Below are 23,640 nucleotides of genomic sequence, written 5' to 3' on the forward strand. Positions count from 1 at the left end.
TTAATTTGCAAAAGTTAATTCAGAAAGAAAACAAACTTTCATCTCCCACTGCCAGATATTTCTTCTTGTCTGAAGTATAAACTTTTCTCAAAAAATAACTTGCTCTTAAAATGTCTTAAATTTGTACCTGAGAAAAAAAAAGATGTGCATGCAACATTTAATGCAATGACTTTGAATGCAAGACTTTCTGCTCTCTTAAGACCCGCAAACACCGTAATATTAATAAATGACAGATTAATCCGTGCAAAAGAGGGTGCAAAAATATTTATTGCTAATAAACCTGTTGTCAGTTCGTGTACATTTGCAGTATATTTACAATAATGTATAGTTGAATGGAAATGTGAGACAAAAATTCATAACATTTAAATAAATATAATGGACTGCCACTGAACAACACTACAGATTTTATCAGCTTGAAGAAATAACAAAAAAAACAAAAAAACTCCCATTCACGTGAGTGGACCAGTATTCATTCATTCATAACGGCAACCTTATATCGACTTGTTCATATTCTTTAGAGCAGCCCAACCCCTCCCAGGTCTGTTCCTGTGTGTTTTACGTTTATTTAAAACATCCGGAGATGCTGCAGAAGGTCAGCGGTTAATGATGCAAGCGTCGACTAAATTCAGCTATTTTTTATGCATCCCATTTCACTAAAACAAGAAAGAGCCGGAGGAAACGCGCAAAGCGTCCACTTCTAGCGTCACGCGCGAGCCTGAAGCCGTGATGATTCCTGCCGTGCCGATAATCTGTAGTGTCGAGTCATGACGTGGGTTACTTCCTCCACTGGCGATTCACACAAACTAAAGAGTTAAAACAGTAGCTTACACAGTCGTGTTTAGTGTACGCATGATAGATGCTTCATTAAAAACAAAGTATTTACATTAAGACATGGCAATGAAAACAAACCAACAACGTCACAGTAACTGAAGTGCATGAAATGCAGACTATAGACATAAAACTCAAACTTCATACCATGTTTAATATACTGTAACCAGTGTGTCTCTAAGTGATTAATTATTGGGCTAAAATACACGGCACTCTATTAACATGCAGCGAGGCCGGTCGACGCATCCGTGTCAGAAGTCCTTAGTGTCCTTGTTGTCGAACAAGTGAAGTCTCTGCTCCGCCGTCAAACCTTCCTTCAGACTCTGGAAACGCAAACAGAGAGACTCAAATGTGATGCTTTGAAGCGGTTTCTGTGAGCATGTCAAGAAAAACAGGGTTTCTGCAGGTTTTATGAAGGTTGACTTGATCTCAGATCAATTAAGGAACACAATATGCGACCCTGGAGCACAAAACCAGTTATAAGTAGCACATTTATATTTGTAACAATACAATATATGGGTCAAAATGATCGATTTTTCTTTTATGGCAAAAAACATTAGGATATTATGTAAATTTCCAACCGTAAATATATCAAAACTTCATTTTTGATTAGTAATATGCATTGCTAAGGACTTCATTTGGAAAACTTTAAAGGCAGATTTCTCAATATTTTGATTTTTTTTTTTTTTTGCACCCTCAGATTCCAGATATTCAAATATCTCAGCCCAAATATTGTCCTGACAAACCATACAAAAAGCTTATTTATTCAGCTTTCAGATGCTGTATAAATCTTATGACTGGTTTTGTGGTCCAGGGTCCCATATGTCAGTATGATCTGTGAATGTAAACGTCCAGGGACATGCATGTATCGTTTTGCAATGTAAGTAATGCATTCAATTAGCAACACTTCAAAGTCTGAAAATACAGCTCCATTCATTTTTCATTCATTATACAAAAAAAATTCTTAAGCTTTGAATAACTTCTGATCACACTGTAAAAGTGCTGTACTTCTGTCTTGTTTTCCAGTGTGAATGTCTAAAGGTTCATAATTTAAGATACATTTACTTGAGAATCAAAACGATAGAACACGTCGTTTTCTGTGATATTGATCCAAATGAAGCGAGTTTATGATTAAAACCAGAACAAATATCTGCCAGTGGTGTCTGAAATATCAGCTTAATTCAAAAGGAAAAATGTTCACATCCCATTGACAGAAACTCACTTAATTGTGTTCAATTTCTCAGAAAACATTTTGCATCTCCAATAAATGTATCTTGATTTAGGCATGTTTAGATATTTGAACTGGAAAACGACAAAAATATTCATGTTTTGCAGTGTATACAACATTTAATGCCATGACTTTATGAATGTAAGACGTTCTGCTCTGATTTAAGACCTTTTTACAGTCTTCATTTGTGTGCAAAAGCCCTGTTCAAAGCAACTCTATTAAAAAAAAAAAAAAAAGTAGTATTTTATTTTCTTCATTACACATGCCTGCTTTTTCATTGCATTTAAATCAGTGACCTCAACAAAAATGACAGAAGTGTTCAAAACTGGCAGCAGTGCCACTAACAAACTCCAGTGACACACACACACACACACACACACACTCGGAGACACATGCCATGAACCGCCGCGACCGGTTCTGTGAAACTCAATCAGTCTGTCTGAAATATGAACGATTTCCAGCAATGCATGTGGAAATGCCCTCGAGTCCATGAGACACGCGTCTGATGAACATGAGATGACACGGACAGCCCTTCGTTCAGCAGGATCACATGCACCATGGCAGAAATAATCTGATCTGTTTGTCTGTCAATGAACTACAGCTGAGCGATGTGGCCACAAATACCATCATCATTTTTAAGTCGCTTTGGATAAAAACGTCTGCTAAAGGACTAAATGTAAATGTAATAATCACAATATTCATTTAGCATTAATGAGGAAGGAAATGCTTCCACGTATTTGTTAGAATGACTGTAAACATCACTCGTTTGTTCACAATCAACCGACACAGTAAGATACCTTTAATTAGGGCACCTCTTAATTGTGTCTCATGAAATTAATCAATAAAACTGGAAATATAACAATACAATTTTTGTTAAATAAGATGCTGTACAAAACTGTACAAATTACATGGATGAAAACATATCTTGGTTGTATGATACTCCATAAAAATAATATTATTTTAGTTACAATAATAATAATAATAATAATATATTACATAATAATATAATTTCTTCAAATTAAACTGAACTTTATTTTGTTGGTTTGTGGTGAAAATCTTTGAGTTTTGGTGTGTATTTGACAGCAGTAATGGGAGAAAATATGTTTACAAAGCTTTGAATCAACTACTTAGCAAAATGATTGATTATTTTGAAGTAAGGAAACTCCTCAAGTTGGTCAGAACAGTGTAAATGCAACCAAACCCAGGCCAAACATGCATGGAAACTTTACAAACCATTGCAAAGGTTTTATCGAAAGTATAATATATTAAATGCAATTAACAAATAATCAAATACCATTAAGTAAGATGTGTCTTACGGTAATTTTTGTAAACTAAGTAAATGGCGTGAAGCTGCTGAAGTGACTCTTGGAGCAGCTCTGGAGAGGAAGTTCATGTCCTCATATACTGAGACGAGCGTCACATGTGTCTGAGTTTGTGTAATACATGAAAATACGCAGAACATGCAGATTACAGACACACACTGACAGCTGCTGCTGCTGTTAGATTCATCCAGATCCACTAAAAACAGCCAGAGCTTATCATCGCTTTATCATGATCTCAATATGATACGGTTTATCGCCCAGCCCTAGCATGAATGCCTCTGAATGATGCATGGGGAGTTCAGCACATTCACTCCCTTCTAAGGGCTTTTACCTAAAATCAGAAGTCAAAGGTCTTCAGGTTTAGTCTTTAGCTGTCCCAGGGCATGTCACGACTCGCAGACTGGGAACAGAGGGAAAAACAAAAGAAACACACACACGGGACACGGGTGTGTTAGAGGAGGGAATGTGCAAAAGACATTGTCTTACCGCTACCTATCAGGCTTTTTCCTGGACAACAAAACACAGCACACACACAGTTCAGTTCCTGACTGTTCACAAGCAAAAGCTGCTGTATTTTTTCTTAAAGGCAACAACGTGTTGACCTGAGGGTGGCAGTGTGAGCTTAACTAACTCTTATTCAACACCAGAAGACTAAACGTATGTGTGGACACATACCTTTGACCTCATGGTGCGTTCGGAGCGTTTGGCTGCTGCGGCCGCCATCTTTAAAATGTCAGGATTGCTCTTTGACTTCATGATATCTGAAAGACACGACAGCCGATCAGTTCATGACATGCACATGAATGTATTTGAGTGTGGGTTAGTGATGCGCAGATGAGCTAAAACATCACCCAAATCTACAGCTTCAAATAAATTATCCACCCGCCAACCGCCCGCACCTATATTTTTGTCTGATTTAGATAACCGCACCCGATCGGCACATTCAGGGTTCATACGGTCATCAAAAACCTGGAAAGGTCATGCAATTTTAAAACAGCAATTTCCAGGCCTGGAAAGTTTTGGAAAAAATAAACAAACCCAGAAAGTCATGTTTCACAATCCTCTGTACAATAGAATCATGTTTAATCAGGTCCTGAATTTCAGTGCGGTAGTGCATATATAGCATTACTCATTCCAGCAGCTTTTGACTTTAAAATTAGGGAAATTCCTGCAAAACATTTATTCAATATAGCGTGTAGGTTAGATGAGTAAATAAATCCACACAATGTCATTTGAAAACAGCGTGAGTGATTCAGCTGTACCGCGTCTTCTCTCTTTGACCTTCTCTTCACATCGGCGCATCTAGAGCTGCACGCTGCGATACAAGACTTTAGCTCGCGTTTCGGTACAGTTGACAATTGTCAATTTCCTTATAGGTCATTGTTGCATCATCACAAAAATGTATTATTTGCACATCTTTTTAAGCCTTTCAGTACTCGCGCTTGTTGCGCTTAAGAGGCCAAATACACACAAAATGACGTCAAAATGGTCATCCTGGTGAGTATCCTCATAAGCACTGTTGGTTTTGTCTTAAGTTAATGTAAGCAGTTGCGAATGAAAACGCATGTGAATCAGTATTGGATCCGTGAAATTGGTCTTGTGACAGCAGCCAAATAAAGTTGTGCCATTTGTCATTAATGTTAAATCAAACAACAAAAGACAGAAAATCCCTCACTGCTTGACTAAATAATGTTTTGGTGAATAACTTTAATAGGTTCATTTACAGCTTATTCAATTTCTGTAGCCCATTTAACACGCATTCATATTTTAGAAAATGTAGTTAATATTTGCATCATTAATGATTTATCTAATCCACCCGCAAATAATCAGAATGCAATTTTTTATTACCCTACCCGCGGATTATCTGCAGCGACCGCGGATACAATCGCCATCCACGCATCACTAGTGTGGGTTGATTTTGAGGCGAGGGTCGTACCGTAACCGGCGCGCTCCACGTCCTCTAGCGTGGGTTCCCCCAGTGCATCATGGGCATGCTGCAGCTGCTCGCGCAGTCGGCTCAGATCGCGCTCCGCTTTGGCCCGTACGATGCTCAGCTCCGTGTAGATGTCCTTATATTTATCGGTTGCATATTTTTTATCCTATCAAGAGACGTGGAACAGGTTATTAACGTTAATCAGCATACATTCTTTCATCAGGGTCCTTAAAAATCAGTCTGATCAAAATTCAGGTCATAAGAACTCTTAAAATGGTAAAACAAAAGGCTTTATTATCATTTTAGGAGATCTTAAATTTGGGTACAAAAAATAGTTCATTGCATTTAAATTGATTGGCATATCATTACATGGCAGATACAGATTCAACATTCAACACAATAGAATAAATACAAACATTTGATAAATTTCAATTTAGAAAAAGACTGGCCACATTGTATTTTATCTGTGTCCATCTTACAAAATAATTCAGAAATCGCAATACATCCTAATGTGATGACTAAACTTCAAAAGGCGATGATGTATTTAAATAAATATGAGCGCTGCATGTACAAAGTCAAAACAGCTGAATATCACAAATTTATGTCAAGCAAGTGATTATGATTTACTGATGATGAATTACGTCAGCGTTTACATTACAGCATTTATATTGTTATATGTTGTAGATGGTTGTAAGTGCAAGAGCTTCACATTTCAAAATAAGAGTCCCAGTGTATTCGGGACTGTTTATAATTAAAAGTCATAAATGCTTGTTTATTTTCTGGATATTACTGGTATTTTCTGGTTACACAAACTGTATCTGGAATTTAATTTAAATGTTAACTCACTCTGGGCCACCCATCGAAAGAAGGAAAGACTAAGAACATGATTTACCATCCAATTTATATATTTTCCAAGTATCGGCACAATAATCTGTTTATTTCTTTGAACACATTATCATTGTATCTGCGAAATCAAATATCATTGACCTATAATTCTAATGTATGGATATTATATTAGAACATAAACCAATTGCAATACATATGCATTTACTAAATAAAACATCTCTTAAATATTTTAAATTTGAATGTGTGCCGCAGCCTGTTTAAATAACCAAAAATATTAATAATATATTTTTTTAAATAAATGAATAAAAAAATAAAAGATTGTATGGAAGTGTTTCGTAAGGACATACAGTATTAATTTTATTTGTGAAAGTCTTGAAGTCTTGAGAATTTGGTTTTAAAACTCTTCAAACATAAATGAAGTCGCAGCACTTACTCTTTGGGCAGTCTGGAGCTCATCTTTTAAAGAGTTGATCTCCTGCTTCAGATACTGCACTTCTGACTCCTTCACCCTCAACATAACCTGTGAACACAAGTGCGACGATGAGCTTTTCATTCCCAGGATGCTTTGGAAATAGAGTGAGACGTGAAGAGAAGAAACAGACCTCCAGCTCATATAGCTCCTTCCCCTGTATGACCCCGCCAGTGTCTCCGCCGTCCTCGCTCGTCATCGATCGCATCTTAGTGATCTCAGCTGCCAGACGATTGTTTAGCTCCTGCATAACAGACAAGCAGCATAAAACAGCACGTTGGGGGGACAAAATCAGGTCTTGTGCGCCTCTGAAGTGGATTTATTGTGCTAAGGTCATGGTTACCAGCAGTGGTCATTTTGACAGCAAATTTAGATTTTGTTTTAGTTAGTCTTGACCAAAACATCATTTAGTTTTAGTCATCTGAACTGTTTTAGCGGACTAAATGTTAAACGGTAAAGCATTCATTAATAATTTATCTAAAATGTCCAAACTCATTATATAATTCAGGAGAAAACAATGTATTTACCTGTTAATATGAATGATATAAAGGTTTGAAGATGCAATACATACACCGATTTAACTGATGTGACATAAAATGCCTTCTTCACTCTTTCAAGCATACATTTATATGAACTAAATATAGATTAATATTAAAGTCATGAGTAGTGAGTGATTTTCTCTCTTTTTTGTTGTTTGATTAAAGGGCACCTATTATGCCCATTTTTACAAGATGTAATATTGGTCTTAGGTGTCCCCAGAATGTGTCTGTGAAGTTTCAGCTCAAAATACCCAACAGATCATTTAAAGCTGGAAAATATCATTTTTGGGGTGCGTCTAAAAAAAGAGCTGTTTTGATGTGTATCACTTTAAATGCAAATGAGCTGCATATTCCTGCCCCGTTGCCAGAAGAGGGCATCGCGTATACGTCTACGTGCTATGTTTGCACACTAACCTACAGCCAGAAGAATCAACATGACTGAAAGCGAGAGAACCGGTGTTCAGCCATACATATGGGAAGCAAAATGCACTGAAAGTGGGACGAAACAGTGCAATGTTACAGAGTTTGCGCCGCACTGACCTGTCATCGGCGCGACTCGGTCCCTGCTAGCAAACTAATCTCACAAGCGCAGCTCTGATCAATTAAAATATGATAACGTATGCACACAAACATGGTTAAAACGTTAATTACTATATCGATATGACATTCACAAAGCAGTCTGGAGTGAAATTATTTGTGCAGACTAACATATTTGGGGAGATTTTTAGGCGCATTACCTTGAAAAATGAAAGTAATCCACAGCGTCCTCAGTGGCTCCGATTTTGGGAGAAAATTAAGACTCGTGTTCAGTTTTACATCCAAACACAGAACACGGGGATTGCTTACGAGACATTGCTGACGTTACAGCTGCTCGAGAGCGGAGAAAATGGAGTACAGCTTACAACCGCTGAGGGCGGAAACTATAGCAAAACGGCAGGCCTAGTGAGACTGATTTGGTTTCAAGGGGATTCAAAAATAAGGAGTGGGTGGATATTTATTATTTTGCATAATAGGTGCCCTTTAACATTAATGAAACGGACAGTAGCAGGTTTTAGGCTGCTGTCACTTTAAGACCTGATGCATGGATCCGATATACTGACACATATCTGATATTCTCACAACTGCTTACATTCACTTAATATATAACCAACTCTGAATGCTCACCAAAATGGACAGTTTGACAATTTTGTGCGTATATCTGTCTGTTAAATCACAATAAGATGCAAAAGAGAATTCAGTTCTCTCCCTAACATTTTTGTTTCATTTTTATTCATTGATGAAAAAGGTCAATAGATTTGGCATAGTTTTTGTCATTCAAAATCGTTTTTTATTTAGTATAGTCTCATTTTTGTCAGTGAATAGGGCCGTGTGATATCGGTTTTACTTTTTTCCCCAAATTCCTTTTAAATTTTTCTAGATTTCATCCTTTGGATTATGTTTTAATGGTTAAATTACATTATACTAAAAAGCATGTCTAATGAATTAAATTCATGAAACTTATACAAGTTAATGACAATTTATAAAAAAAAATTTATTAAATAATTTTTTAGGAAATTATTTGTCAGTGAAATTGGCACTGGTTACCTGGTTGTGCGCATTGAGTTCCTGGTTCTCCCGCTGGCACTGTCTGAGCGCCTGCCTCTCGGCCTCCAGCGCTTGGGCCAGATGAGCGTTTTCTAAGCACTTCTGTGAATACTGCTCCGACAACACCTCGATCTCCCTCTGGTACGACATCAGCTCTTCCCTACAACACAAAAATCCGTTCAGCTGAAAAAGTGACAAAAAAAGAGCAAGGCCTTTAAGTCTAGACAGAAGTACAGCCAAGAGCTTGAGGGCAGATTACGAGCATGTACACAAAGAAAGAAACTGTGCAATCACTCCAGATTTGGCATCTAGGCGCGTTGCCCCAGGATACACTTGGCAATTGAGGCTGTCATGCAGTCAGGCTTTAAACCCTTTATCCACTCCAATTAATGTAGTATGCAGAATGCACAATTCTTATTTGCGTATTGCAGCTTCAACAGTGAAGTCAGAAGAAAAACATCATAAAAGCGAGGTAGAGGTGTGGCTTTATAAACTCATTTCAAGCAATTCAATCTGAAGAGACAGTTGTTTATTTATCAAAAGAATGCAAAGGTGCGGCTGCGCTGCATTATGAGGCTGAAATAGCACAAAGGAATAACAACTGACTCGTGCTGTTTGCGGATTTCCTCTATGTCTGCGTTTTCAGTGTTGCTGTTGGTCTTGCGTGTTTTTTCCAGTTCCCGCTCAAGCTCCGTCCGATGTGCATTCTTCATTGCTTCGATAGCTAATCAAAGAAAAACATAAATGAAAAGATTGTATATTTAGTAATGTGTCTTAAAATCAGAAATTGGCATTAAATTACTCTAAAACTCTAAAATAGATTCAGGAATAACAATTTATAAGACAATTTATAATTTTTACCTGGAGAGGATTTTCTTTTTCCCGAAATGCTAGTTAATATTATGGTACTGGACTAAAAATTTCTGGTCATACAGACTATAAATTATTTAAAAATTCATTTGAATAATTTTTGTATTTTCCCCCACCTTGTTACACTTGTGGTATTCTCGATTAAAAATGACCGGACTACAAAACTAAAATAAAAAAAATCTCATTATGCTATATTACCACCAAATATTTTGGCTCAATTTTTTCCAATTAACAGGTTTTGTATGTTTGTTTGTTTTTTGATCTGATTGATCATAGGTCTGATTGATCATTGATCATGGACCAAAGTGATCACTGCCAAAATTATCCACAAATAATGCTTTTTTCCTCTCAAAAACTGAGGTTCATAAACTCAGAGGCCAAATTCAAAAAAGAAATACAAAACCTGTGCTAACTGAAATAAAACAAGGACTGAATCCAAGATCTGGTGATAATACAGCATAAGATGTTTACAAACAATTTTAAAAGTCTGGTCATTTATGACTGGGAACCCCAAATTAGGTAAATTTTCAACATGGCACAAGAGTTAAATCAGCACAATTTAATATTTTGTGTTTAAGAGATACTGGATTCTGGCATAAGGAGCATATTTTTTTTAAGAATTTGCATCTGATTCTGGAATGTCCTATTTCTACACTGCGTATACGTGATCTGATCCCTGTGAATGATGACATTCAGCAATAGAATGACTCGAAACGTCTTCTCCTGGCCCTTGTCATCCTTACTAACCAGCTATAGTGGCTGCGGTCTCTTCATCCAACAGTCTCTCTTTCTCCTCCTGCAGTTTCTCCAGTTCCCGCTGGTGCTTTTTCTGCAGCTCATCGATCACCTTCTGATGAGACTCTTCCATGGCGGTGAAGCCTCGTTCACACGTCGCCTGTAGGGAAATGCAGGAAGCGGCATTTAGTGCATCTCGTTCGGATCGATTCAAGTCCACTTCTACTCTGACAAGGACAACATTTACACAGACGACAGAGATTAGCGATGTGTGGACAGAAGAGTGTCTACACAAAGCCAGGTATTAATAACCTACGATAACATAAAGGGGACACAGAGGCCAGTGAGAGATGGCTTCACAAAAGAAACAAATACACACACTGTGACGGGACTGTTTGTTCATTCAACGTTCATACCAAACACTTGGACAGTTTAGCCAGACTTAATGCATGAATATAACTGGATTAGATACAAAATATCAAAGAAAGACCGCAAGAGAGTCTATAAATGATAAAGCAGTAGATATACCGTTCAAACTCAAGGTAAAACGTATTGGACAGTTTGTGGTTGTCAAATATTGGTGATAGTGATGAATTGTGAGAACTGACTTCATACATGCACTAAAATAACCTTGGCACCAGTTAAAAAGTCAATGCAAAAATAGCACAGAAAAGCTCTAGCATTTGATTTGGTAAAAAAATCCTAAACCATAATTTATTTTCTTGTTTTCACTAGGGTACCGATACTTGATTTAAGATTTTAATGCATTGAAATTCAAACATTTGCAGCTTAAATGTCCAAGTATGTTTTGGGGGCGCTACATATGCTCATCCATATCGACTGTTTTAAATTTCAATTTATAGAGACCTATGTCTGAACAACAGCTGGAATTCCTATGAAAAAATACGTAGCACCTATATTTGTAAGATTTGCCATCAATGTAAAGACTTTTAGGATTAGCGGTACTATTCATCAACATGGAGTTTAATTTCAGTACAAGAGATGTCAATGCTCTTCTGGGCAAACTCGATGCATTTCTGCTGTCTATTCAATGGCCCTAATATCTGTACTCTGCTCTAAACAGGGGAGCGAATGAAGCAGTTGTTTTTGAAGGACTAGTGTCCACTGTCCAGGGACATGGCCTCTGTCCTGATCCACTACAGGCCAACTCTTCCTGTCCCTGCATCACAGCCGCACCTGCACTTGTTTACGCAGCACCCTCTCTGGGTGGAAAATCTCATTTCCTCTTTTGTCCGGACAAACACAAGTCCAGTAGCACATATTGACGACAAATTTAGCATTTGCATTTAATGGCTTTTTTTTGCCATTATATATTTTTAAATCTTAAATTAATTGAATAAATTGAATTGAAAGTAACATACACATTTAAACGCTAAAATGTTAAATATAAACTGTAAGCACTCTTTTAAAAGTGAAATATATTAGAAAAAAATAGTAGTGGGGGAATGAGAAATATTCCTGCAACTCCAAAGCACAAATTATGTAAATAATTTTGTTTTGCAAATAAAAAAAGTAAATAATCCCAGCCAACGCCATTTGAAACTGGCCTCATAATTTCATGTTTATAATTTGTCCATAATCGCAAAAATGATCTAGTTAGGAACTGACTTGAGCTCTGGTCATTAAAGCCACATCACACTGACAAAATATCATAGAAAACTACAGAAATTATTCTAATTTTTCCCCATTATCCTATTATTCATGTGTTTTTAATCAGCAACTGAGTGACAGAGTACAAAACATGAACAGTTTTTTTTGTCAGTACTTGGAATTTTTTAATTGCCAGATGTTCCACTTGGTGCAACAATACAGTACTGTAATTTATAAAAATTATTTAATTTATTTATATAATAGTCTTTGGGATAATATATAATGCAATTTAATCATCTCTGTCTTCAAAGCCAATTCTTTCACAAATACTTTCATACGTACTTAATTGTTTAAAATAAAACATTTCAGTTATTGTCATGCATTATTTTTTTATTGATTAGGTTATGCAGCTGGCTTTTTGCAGTTATCAAAGATAAGCAGCAATTTATGCAAAGAGCACTGGCTGTTAATCAGGCAAAGAGGTTAAGTCTGAGAACAAGTTCAGATCCAAGTCAACCAGGTGAACCACATAAGTTTTCAGACTTGCTGACACAAGGAGTATGCAGTTATGCATTCTCCAAAACGTCTGACGAATGGATTGTTCTCCATTGGACTTTAATTATCTAGAAATGGCTTCTTCAATGAGAGAACTGTGTATTTCCCTCTCATCACAGTCGGCTCATCCACACTCCTAGCGTTAAACCGTACATGCAAACCTATCGTTAGCAGCCATGCATCACTGGTGAGAAATATTAGACCAGACCAAAGCACCACAAAGCAGGGTTAGTATGAGAAAAGGAGGGGAAAGGATCAGGTTTAAGGTTGCCACATGAAGTCAATACAGACGGAGAACAGCAAGGACACGGAACTCCTTGACCTTTAGGTTTTCCAGGTCTTTCTCGTATTTCAGACGCAGCAATGTCGCATCCCCATCACGCTCACGCAGATTCATTTCCTCAGTCAGTTGGGACAGACGGGACACGAGTTTTTGGATCCGCACTTTGAGGGAAGTAGAGTTCGGCTCGCCGTCTATTCCAGGTTCGACAGGGCCGACGGCATCCGTAAGCTCTTCCATCTCTTGATTGAAGTGTGCTATTAAGTCCTTACGCTCCATTTCATGCTTCTTCTTCAGGTTCTCCATGCACACCGTCAGAGAGTCAATCTCTTTCACGTTCTCCTCGGATCTCAGTCTCAGAGTCTCACCAGCCTTGGCCACTTCCAACCTCAGCTTTTCTGCTTCTTGCTCGTACGCCTCCTTTAATTCTCGCAGCTCCTGCTTATGCTTGGCCATCATGTCCTGAAGCTGTATGGCCTTGTCCAGAGAGTCAATTGGTTCTCCTTCGATCTGAATGTGGGTTGCACTGATAGGACTCTGGACGCTTGACATCACCTGCTTCTCAGACTCGAGTTGTGCTCTCAAATCAGCACAATTTCCACATGCAGACAGGTCTAACGGTCTTGTCCTTGGCAAGATTTGAAGAACTACCAAGTACATGCATGTTATGTCCATTATGGCCTCACGAACATACTCAGACCAGGTTCTTTGAGAGCCACAGCTTGAAAGAGTCAAAGCCAACGACTGAAGCTCCTCATTATTTCGTTCCCTAAGAGAAGAAGCGGTTTGATTAAATAACGCCACTTTCTTCTGAATGACTTCAGCGAGAGTCTGCATGACACAGGGGTTGGCAGCATCATCGAGCAACCGATTCAAAACATTTGATTTAATTGTCTCTTCACTCAGTGCATTTCCATATCCAGCGCTTTTTTCAGTGCAAGATGCAGGTTTTGCATCACTTTGAAGTTCTTGGAGGTTGGAGAGCTTATTCATAAGCAGCAGCATTTTACTATCCACTAGCATTCGTTCTATAACATTCCTTAGGGTTTGCTCAACCTCTGAGCCTTTCTGACAGTCCCCTAAACCAGCTAAAACCTTATGCAGAATCATTCTCTCAAACATCTCCATTCCTGCCTGACTCTCATCCAAAATGTTGGTGTCCATGCCGGTGTTGGACAAATCTGTCTTACTGCCTATTACCAACATGTCAAGTAGATGATTAAGAGATTTAGACTTGCTTTTGAACTCTTCCATGACTTCCTCAATTACACCTTCATTTGTGAGTTTTTGCATCAACTCTTGGCACCCAATTTCTGTTCCCGGTTCACTACCAAACGTACCTTGAGTGCCTGCCTTCTCTTTCAACATCCTAATTTCCTCCTGAGCATCTACAAGCATCTGACTACACATCCTTGTGGTCTCTTCATATTTCACATTCTGGGATTGAAGTTCTCTACAGATCTGCTCAGCATTTTGAAGCTGCTTGTCCTTCTCTGAAAGCTTGGACTGAAGGACCTCCAACTGGCGCTTGAGGTCCTCTGTCTCCGAACCTATCTCTTTACCATCGTTTTCGCTTTCTGCCACCTGAAATCCAAGACCCCTAAGCGTTGCTTCTTTAAGTTGTAATCTTTTCTCTGTATCTTTCAAATTATTACCAAGAGTTTCCAATTTAATAAGAGCCTCCTGTAGCTTCTGTGACTTTTCATTGAGTTCTCGCTCGTACACATTTTTCTCAGACGTCTCTTTGTCTTCTTGCTCCTGGTCCATGTTGGATTGTGGATTTTGCTGACTGCTACATAGTCTACAAAGCTCAGCTTTCAGCCTGTCTATTTCTCGATCAGCTTCTCTCAACTGGTTCACAATTTCCTGATAGCGCTGGTTCAAAGCTACGTTTTCGCTCACGAGCAACTCCACCTGCTGCGACAGATCCGGATGGTCTTCTCTCGAGCAACCTAACGCAAACGAACTCTCCATTTTCTGCCTATGAACTCTTCCCAACATGTCCTCCATGGTGATCAAACGAGCTTCATAGTCCCGAATACAGTCTCCAGCCTTTTCCAAGCTTTTCCTCATCGTCTCATTCTCAACCTCCTGTTGGTTCTTGAGGCTTTTCAACAGTTTTTGCGTCATTTCTCCAACTGACTCACTTCTTTCCTGTCCTTGAGGACTTTCTACCCAAACGCATTCGCTATGCGAGTGCATAAGATTTATCAGCTCTCTTAATGTCAGAGGCTCACTGGCATCTATCAAGCTCTCTAGCTCTCTGATCTTTCCCTCGCTATCCTGAAGCATGAAGCTGACCGTTTTTTGAATGGAGTCTGAGGGACAGACCTCGGAGGTGGCAGGTTTTTTGGTGTCAGAAAGGCAAAGTTCCTTTGCGGGCCAGTGTGAGAGAGAAAGGCCAAGCTGTGCCTGCATGTTGCGCTTTTTCAGTTCTTGCAGCTGCAGGATCTCTTTGGTTTCCTGGTACTTCTGTGTTAAGCTCTGAGCTTGAGAACTAACCAGTTCAGTCCTCTTCATCTGGGGCTCTGTCTCAACACTCAAAGGGGACTCCAGCTTGGAAAAGGGGACCAGACAGTTGGTTAACAGTCAGCACAGATGAACAAAGCTAATCAATTTCTAGATTATAATTAACAGTTTTGAGGATTTGAGGTAAATGTACATTTTATTACAACAACTGTGTCGAATCAATCTTTTAAGGTTAAAGGGAGAGTAAATTCATTCAGCTTCTTTCATGGAATAAGGCGCATTAGAACGCTAGAAAAAAAATAAATGGCAAAAGGTTAGTAATTCGAAACAATGCATGCATATTATGAGGTTAAAGAGTTGTTTCATGGGGTAAGTAACGCAAAATTAGTGCTAGCTAAGAATGCCAGAACAGTTACATGCCATCCAGTTAAGCCTGCAGGCCTTTCGAGGAACAATTTAACCTAAACTACTGTGCAACCAACTACTGTTTAACAAACCTGAATAAACAAATACGTAAAAGACAACCCTTTAAAACTAGCTGGTGGAGATGAAAATGTGTCCTGGACAGATATTCAACATACAGCATTACCTTATGTGGAACAATGCCATGCTTAAGATAAAAATCACCACACGTTTGCTTTTAATACATATAAGCCTTAATTCTGAAAAGGTATACTACAAGATGTTAAAGAACAAAAATAACTGTAGCTACTTAACGCCAAAACAAGTCAATAAAATAGTCCAAATTAAGCTCAGAAGACAATGCAACAATATTTTGAACAAACACTAAAGACAAACATACACACACACATAACACACAGACGTACTCTATAGCATATATGGAAGAAGTCAAGAATAAGGTTAAAATGAAATGAATAAATGTTAAATATGAATAAAATACATCATGCACGTATGCCCTGAATAGGCATCCTTTCATATGTCAATGTTCATGTAGCACGATTCTGCAAAAGGTGCATTTTTAAATAATTTTCAACACCCTTAAGATACACTGATACTCAATGCTTTTGAGAAGAGATCTGACCTGAAACTTTGTGTTCCTCTTATTTTTCTAACCTTTAAACATTCATCACATAAATACTACTAATAAAAGCATATTATTTAAAAAAAAATATTGGGCACACCTTTATCCTTTATATAAAGAAGTATAGAAGTATTTTAATGCATTACTTATACCTTGCAATGCACCATACAATGCATTGTATGATCTCATAAATAACCTTAACCTCAGATATAATACACTATAATACTTATGTATTCATTGTTACACCTTTAGAAAGTAATAATGCATTAAAACACTTTGCAAACACAAACCCTCAAATATTATAATGCATTTTAACTTTGGTCCCAATTATTTATGAATAATGATTTACAACATATATTATGAATACCTTTTGAAACCATTATACATAAAGGTTTAAAGTAAAGTGTTAACAAAATATTTTTTTAAATAATGCTGTAAATGTTTTCCAGTAATTTAAAGGGGGTATCATTGAGTATGAATGTATCCGGAGGGCACTGTAAGTTCAGAGTATTTTTTCATGCCATCATTGCATATTTATTAATTCATGTTCAGTTAATGTTAATCATTTCTGTGTTGGAACATGCAATAAGAGCTTGCATGAAATTGAAATTTTTGATGTCATTTTGCTTGAACATGGCAAGAGGAATCTTAAGTAGAGGCAAAAGAGCTCTGTTCGTTTACATGCAACAGTCTCTAGACATGCAAAGCGCGCGTTTGCAGCTTCGATGATAAAGATAGAAGCCATGTGTTTGTTCTTCTCCTAATAATGACACACATTGTGTTCAATCAGGCAATACCTGAATACGCTATGAAAACCATGACATAAATGTGGCCTACCGGTGAAATGTAACCAGCACGGATCTGCTGTTCATGCTCAAGAGCGTTTTTGAGCTGACCCTCCAGCTCCAGCTTGTGACGATTGGAGTCCATTAACTGCTGGTGGCAGCTCTCCAACTGAGCTTTCAGCTCTTCAACCTAACAATGTCCACAGCACAAAGAGAAGTTATGATCTGAAATGATATGATATTTCATTTTTCAACTCTGGATGTTTAAACTAGGGCTGTTGAACACATTATTTTGGTGCGATTAAATATAGAGAAAATAACACCGCGGTATCCAAACCTTACACTGATGCAGGACAACTGACTGCGTGATGGGAGTCTATTAAAATGCAGTTATATAAGCCTAAAATTCAAGATATGAGTGCAAACATATTACCCTCTTATATAATACGATATAGTTTAGCAATATCACACCAGCAAGAGTGCAGTTTCTCCCCAATATCTGCAGCAGCGCAAACGTTATATTGCTTTATAAGTTCAATAAACAAGAATTTTAAGATTCTGCTAAATTTTATACACAATATTGTCAATATTTTGCTGATTCACAAACGAAAATGGTTCCAAACAAAGCCACGGCAGAACTGTTGTTGTTTTCTGAACAACACACTGTGATTTGTAACAAATCGAGTGAGTCAATGATTCAGTGACTCATTCATAAAGACAGTCACTTGCTTCACTTCTGAATGAATCAGTTGGATTGACTCAGTTGAATGAATGATTCAATGACTCACTGCCACCTAATCCCGCTTTTAGTTTTATATTTAAAGTATCATTTGATTTAAAAAAAACATTAGTATTTATTTTTTTTCATCTAACACAATAACTTCTAATGACTTTAAACTACTCCCTTTAAATAAGGAGTCATTTCTAAGCCTAAAATGATGTGTGATTAATTTTGCGTTAAATTAGATTAATTATTCGGCCCATCATGTAATTAAGATTACATTTTTTTTTAATCGCTTGACAGCCCTAGCTTCAAGTAATAACTGTGCAGTGGATTTTGAAGCTCGTACCCCTTTTTTGTAGCTCTCAACGAGTTTCTCCAGCTCTGATGTGTCTCTGTTGTGATGGGTGGAGGGCAAAGGCACCCTCCTCTCCTCCCTGATGGGTGTGTTCTCCACCTGCTGCCAGCGCTGTTCAATCTCGTCCTCCACTCTCTGCTGCCGCTCCACCGATGGAGGAGGAGCATCTACCTGAACCACGCCCCCGCTCTCAATGTCCATCTTTGCGGCGTCAGCGGGCGGATCGAAGGACGAGCCGGTGACGCTCTCGTACCTCCTCCGCCTCTCCTCCCTCCTCTTGTTTCTCTCGGCTAGCTCAGCCTGGAAGGTGTCAGCCTCGTGCGCTCTCTGCTGCGCTAGAGCCTGTGCGATGGGACGAAACTCAGCCCAGTCAAATGTTTTGGACCGTCCTTCTCGCCTCCGTTCTCTCGCACGGCTCTTCTTTAATTCACCTTCCCGCTCTACTGAGGCTTCGGAGGACGGGGAGTCCTGAGTGATATCAGGCCGGGCGAGACTTTCAAAGGGGCCGCAGGAAACGTGCTCATCCGTCAGGCTGTTTCAAAACATATTATATTGCTAAACAAATGTTTTAAAGACAAAAATATATTTTTGTGCTACTGCATCATGCATGGTACCACACCTAGCAACATCTGGTGCAGTGGATGGCCGGACGTTTTTCATAACCGCTTGGATCCAGTTGCGGCGTATTCCTGCAGTCATTGCAGAGAGTGTGTGCACTGCCTCTTGAGTCTGGTGTGAGCAAAAATTTAGCACAAACAGATCAGAAGAACCTTAATTTCTTCAAACTCTTGGAAAACAATAAAAAAAAGACACATTCAAGTCTAGAACTGGACTATCTGTCCCTGCAGTGCTTGGATACCAAGTACAAGTAATCCATTACAAGGCATCAGAACCATGTACAACTTTCATAAACATGACAAACAAAATAAAAGTAAAATTAAATAAAATATAAAATAAAACAAAAATAAAAAGTAAAAACAAAAAAAAAATTAAATTTAAAAAGTCCATAAAATAATAAATCCATGAAATATAAACTCCATGAAACAAAGTCAATAAAATGAAATATAAAAAAAAAAACTATAAAATAATAAAGGCCCATAAAATAAAATTAAAATGTCCATGAAACAAAATATAAAATGAAATAAAGTCCATGAAATAAAAACACCATAAAACAAAAAAGTCCAAAAATAATAAAATAAAACATAAATTAAAAAGTCTGTAAGATAAAAAAAAAAAAAGTTATAGAATAAAATGAAAAAGGTCCATAAAATAAAAATGTCCATGAAACAAAATAAAATACAAAATAAAAAAGTCTATAAAGTGCAACTAAAATAAAAAGTCCATAAAAAACAAAACAAAACCCAGAATAACTCAGAATAAATAAAAAAGGCAAAAAAAGTAAAATAACATTACATAAAAGAAAATATTAAATAAAACCAAGCTTTAGACACACTTACATGAATCTGGAAGCCATAGTTCCGTTGAGCTTGATATTCTGTAACATTATAGCATGTACTGAGATCAATCTCTCCATCCAGATCAGATGCCTGTTGACATTAAAAAAAAACACTGATTCAGTGAAAGAAATGTTATCATTACAGCAATAAGGATGCTTTCCACATGGAAATCTAGAGGTGAGTTACCTCTTCAGCGATAGAATCCTTGTAGTATCGTAGACTGTGATCTGTCAGCACAAACCAATACTTCTTCCACTAAAACAGAAATAATAAAATGGCAAATGAGAAGATATTAGAACAGACCAAATATAATACAGATAAAATGAATTTGATCCTATTAGAGAGAGCTCTTGGTCCGGGAGGATCCTGCATGTGTCTGATGTATGGACGGGTTGTTTTTAAGGCATTTATCCTTCTTTAAAGACCATGGTGAAAAAGTTGAGAGGCTCTATCCTTTCAACTTTGACCTATTGCTGCAGTGCAATCAAAGTGCACTATTCCCTTTAAAAGCATCAGTGCTTTGAGTCAGGGCCATTTGAGCTGAACAACTTTGATCAACGTGAAAGTCAGAAAGCAGATCAGTAAATAGAAATGATGCATTTAACACTAAGAACTCGCTCTGTAAACACCGAACATCAAATATAGAGGCCAATCAGACAATTTCACTGCTAAACTTGATTTTTTTCCCCTTTTGTGTTAAGCCACAGCTTGATAATATGAAAGACTTAGAGGGAATTATACAATAATAAATGATGCAATACTAGCGATGCACCAAAATTACAGCTGCCAAAAACTGAAGGCCGAAATCACTGACCAAAAATCTTACATTAAAAAAGCCATTCCAAGTCCATAGCTTGATAATTTGATAAAATTTTAATTTAATTTTTAATTATATAGCTGTCTTCATTATTAATGCATGTTTGAATAAATCTGTCATTAAAACAAGTAATTACATCCACCATTTATTTATCCAGTCTATATTTCCACAACAAATTAATGCACAATTAAAATTTTATAAAACTTGCCTTGTGTGCATTTTAAATGTTTGCATTGAGCGTTGATTTTTAAATTAGACTAATTTATTGTTAAATAAACTTTTAGTATTAAATTAAATTATATTATTTTATTATTACATTTTATTTTATTTTTTGGCTAAATGAAAACAATTTCTGTGCATCACCATATAATACTATATATTACAATATGAAAAAATTATATTATAAATATTAAATACGTTTAAGTAATATAAATTATGATTAATACAAATAATAATTGGTGTAATTATTATTAATATAATGACAGTGTAATAAACAGCAATAACACCTACATATAATAATAAAAATAATAATATTGAAAGATTTTAATATTGAAAAACACATTTTTAGGAAATATAATTATCAAATTAAATAGCACTAAATGCAGCAATATTTGCAATGCTTATATATATATATATATATATATATATATATATATATATATATTTTTTTTTTTTTTTTTTAACACTGCTGTGAAAACATTATGAATATTCAACACATTACCCAGCACTTGGATTCGTTATTTAATAATAGTGTGAGATCTAATCCGTGAGAAATTATTTTTGTTTATTGTTTACAGAGAAACATAAGCTCACCTGGCCCTGTTCATCAAGTTTCACCATCCAACCCTTCTTGAAGTTCAGCAGGTCCGGCTGTAATCCAAGAGGGAAACAGTTGTAAATATAAACAGAAGCAGTGGAGTCAGGTGTGCCATATCGTGTGCGATCACACACATCTTCATGCATGATGAGCTGAACAAATGAAGTGAAGAACAGCCGCTGCTGATCGTGAGCATTTACTCACATCCTCGCCTCATTTCTACACACTTCAACAAGCCTTGTCTGCTCTTTGACACTCTTGGGTGAGAGAAAAAGATGCAAGCCAGGGTGTTTTTCTGGACTACTTGACTTGACAGTCCCTTATTTCCAGTGACAGACAGGAGAAACACACTCCACATGCCAGTTCAGAGCATCTGTACTTCACAGCTCGCTGAGGAGCAACACAACAGGCATTTGTGTGTTAAGAGTGCTGGACAGAGCAAAACACACACACACATAAGGACTGCTCTCCATACACATGTATAACATGGTGAGACTGCACACACCACACGCTCCACTCAAACCCGCTCACACAGGAGCACACAGACGTGAGAGGACAGGAACACACGGATGGATGCAGGACGAGCTGGAGATGACCTGGGCAGAAGAGAGGAACACGCGACACCCCGAGGAATAGGACGTCCGAGGACTAACAACAATTAAGTACACAAATAGCACAGAGAAAAAAAAGAGGGCGACCAGGATTAGTCTGGGTGGAGATACCAGCAGAAAGTTTAAGTTTTAAAGGTCAAAGACAAATGAGTGTCCACAATAAAAGAAAAATCTATTTAAAAAAATAATAATATAGTTTTAAGGTGCCATAGAATGCATTGATACAGTATTTTAAATTGTTCTCTGATATCTACAGAGAAGGTATGTGGCTTAGGTCAGGGCATAAATGTCCAGAAACGGTTTTACATGTACATTTACAACCCTAGGATTTCTCCCTAGAATGAAACAGTCCGTTATTACCTTATTTGGAAGGGTCATGAATAATAATGGTGAGCTCTGCTCTGATTGGCTGTTTCACAGCGCGGCTCATTTCAGGAAGGAAGGAAACACCGGGAAAATATACATTTCAATACTTTCTCGCACAGTTAGATCTTTCGAGATTCACGATCGCACATAATCTGTTTTTACTATGGAGTGGCAGTGCTTACCACACATTTTACAAGATCAGATGCTTGTCAGTGGTGCTCAGGATCTGTAAATCATTCGCCATCATCCTCGTCATCTCTCCTTACTCTGTTTATGTGGTAAGTGAAATCTTATGTACTGTAATGTAACAGGCTACTGCTAGCAAGGAGCTAACCTTTAGTGTCCCACTACTGTTACCCATTACGTAACAGTCGGTGTTATGTTCTGAATCACCTATTTTTTCAGTGGTCTTTTGCATTCACGAGATTTACATAGAGAGGAAGAAACAATGGTGTTTGAGGCTCACTGTATGTCATTTCCATGTACAGAACTCTTATTATTCAACTGTGCCAAGATAAATACAATTTTCCATTCTATGGCATCTTTAACACTTGTTCATCGGTGTTATTTTACACAGTGTCCTAACTACACGCAACGCGACAAGATTCCAGCGACAAGCAATTTGGGTGTCCACACTAGATGCGACATGACGCCGTGACTCGACAGAATCAATTAAATATCACAGCCAATCAGAATCGTACATCTTTACTTTTATTTATTTTCAAGATCTGAGGTAAACTATCTGTTGTTGCTTTCAGTATGGCTATAAATGCCACGCAATATGGCATTCAAACTCACATTAGACACGTTTAACTTTGAATAAAGCACATAATCAGTACCTGAGATCATCACTGTCATATAGTTTGTATTTTGCTGTTCCAGCCGCAGCGTCGCGGAAATAGAAACCGTTTCTAAAATAGAAATTTTGCATGTCGCCCTTGCGGCTAGTTAGGACAAAAACTCTGATTAACAAGGAAAAGATACCTTTTATTGCGTGTCGTGGCGTTGCATCGCATGTAGTTAGGACACGGTGTAAGTATTACTGATATAGTATTATTGCTTTTAATTCATATTTTGAAGTAATTGTTATTTTTATATTTTCCATTTTCATTTAGAATTTATTTTCTGTTTTCATGTTAAGTTTTAGTAATCTACATACTACTATAGTTTATTAATATCTTGATTTTTTTATATTTTCCTTTTCATTTTAATTTTTTATATACCATTTTTTTATATAGTAATTTATATACATTTACAGTTTTTATTAATATTTTGATTTTTTTTATATGTTCCATATTTTTAGTCATTTTTATTATTAATATGTCTGTATAAATTTGTCTTTACTGTTATTTCAGTTTTAATTTTAGTACTTGTTTTATCATATTTTAGCTAAAGTT

At 37.1% G+C, this 23,640-nt stretch overlaps 1 protein-coding gene across 4 annotated transcripts in view; it reads right to left on the reverse strand.

Moving 5' to 3' along the window:
• Positions 1–241: 241 nt before the first annotated feature.
• Positions 242–23,640, reverse strand: part of LOC306858076 (myosin phosphatase Rho-interacting protein-like) — a 53,825-nt gene continuing 30,426 nt past the window's right edge. The window contains exons 10-25 of one of the 4 annotated variants that reach the window (XM_079398465.1): positions 21,263–21,319; positions 19,819–19,887; positions 19,633–19,722; positions 18,795–18,904; positions 18,167–18,707; positions 17,149–17,286; positions 12,843–15,356; positions 10,367–10,514; positions 9,356–9,473; positions 8,750–8,909; positions 6,760–6,870; positions 6,591–6,677; positions 5,315–5,477; positions 4,054–4,139; positions 3,710–3,778; positions 242–1,151 (exon numbers count right to left, since the gene is read on the reverse strand). In XM_079398465.1, the coding sequence (XP_079254591.1) occupies positions 3,746–3,778; positions 4,054–4,139; positions 5,315–5,477; positions 6,591–6,677; positions 6,760–6,870; positions 8,750–8,909; positions 9,356–9,473; positions 10,367–10,514; positions 12,843–15,356; positions 17,149–17,286; positions 18,167–18,707; positions 18,795–18,904; positions 19,633–19,722; positions 19,819–19,887; positions 21,263–21,319 (4,425 nt within the window). In that variant the 3' untranslated portion in view covers positions 242–1,151; positions 3,710–3,745. The remainder of the gene's footprint in view (positions 1,152–3,709; positions 3,779–4,053; positions 4,140–5,314; positions 5,478–6,590; positions 6,678–6,759; positions 6,871–8,749; positions 8,910–9,355; positions 9,474–10,366; positions 10,515–12,842; positions 15,357–17,148; positions 17,287–18,166; positions 18,708–18,794; positions 18,905–19,632; positions 19,723–19,818; positions 19,888–21,262; positions 21,320–23,640) is intronic. The other 3 variants (XM_079398467.1, XM_079398466.1, XM_079398464.1) reach the window with 3 other exon arrangements.

Source organism: Barbus barbus (genome assembly GCF_936440315.1).
Source record: "Barbus barbus genome assembly, chromosome: 38".
NCBI classification, from domain to species: domain Eukaryota; kingdom Metazoa; phylum Chordata; class Actinopteri; order Cypriniformes; family Cyprinidae; genus Barbus; species Barbus barbus.